Raw genomic sequence first — 603 nt, forward strand, 5'->3', positions numbered from 1 at the left:
CAGGTGGGAAAAATGTATAGCTAGCGATGGGCAATACTTCGAATAAAATATTTTTTATCATTTTCATGCAATAAACGTGTATTTTCTATATATATATTAAAAAATTCCGGTTTCATATTTACATACTTGGTATCATGCTCTCGTTACAAATGTGTCATTTCATCTCTCCAGGGCCTCAAATTACCGGATGCCTACGAGAGATTAATTTTAGATGTCTTTTGCGGTTCGCAAATGCATTTCGTGCGAAACGACGAGTTGCACGAAGCGTGGCGGATATTCACACCGCTGCTTCATCAAATCGAAAAAGAAAAAATTCTACCGGTTCCATATAAGTATGTAGCGCGAAGTGTAAGTATTTTTAATACGTGCAAAATATTATTTAATATGTGAAAAATTTTAGGTATGGTTCCCGAGGACCGAAAGAGGCTGATGAAATGGCGAAGAAACATAATTTTGCGTACTATGGTTCATATAAATGGGTGAAACCGTGAATCAATGCGGATACTGTGATGAAATTTATGACGCAAAGTACAAATTCGAAGATGTTTAGAAAGTTTTAAAATAATATTATCATTGACTGTCACATTCCAAAAATTTTGATAA

The 603-nt window shown here is 34.5% G+C and overlaps 1 protein-coding gene across 1 annotated transcript in view; it reads left to right on the forward strand.

Moving 5' to 3' along the window:
- Positions 1 to 603, forward strand: part of Zw (glucose-6-phosphate 1-dehydrogenase Zw) — an 8,104-nt gene extending 7,501 nt beyond the window's left edge. The window contains 2 exon segments of the mRNA XM_018517687.1: positions 172 to 332; positions 401 to 603. Coding sequence (XP_018373189.1) covers positions 172 to 332; positions 401 to 491 — 252 coding nt within the window. The 3' untranslated portion in view covers positions 492 to 603.

The sequence above is a fragment of the Trachymyrmex cornetzi genome, unplaced genomic scaffold (genome assembly GCF_001594075.2).
Source record: "Trachymyrmex cornetzi isolate Tcor2-1 unplaced genomic scaffold, Tcor1.1 scaffold719, whole genome shotgun sequence".
Taxonomy (NCBI): domain Eukaryota; kingdom Metazoa; phylum Arthropoda; class Insecta; order Hymenoptera; family Formicidae; genus Trachymyrmex; species Trachymyrmex cornetzi.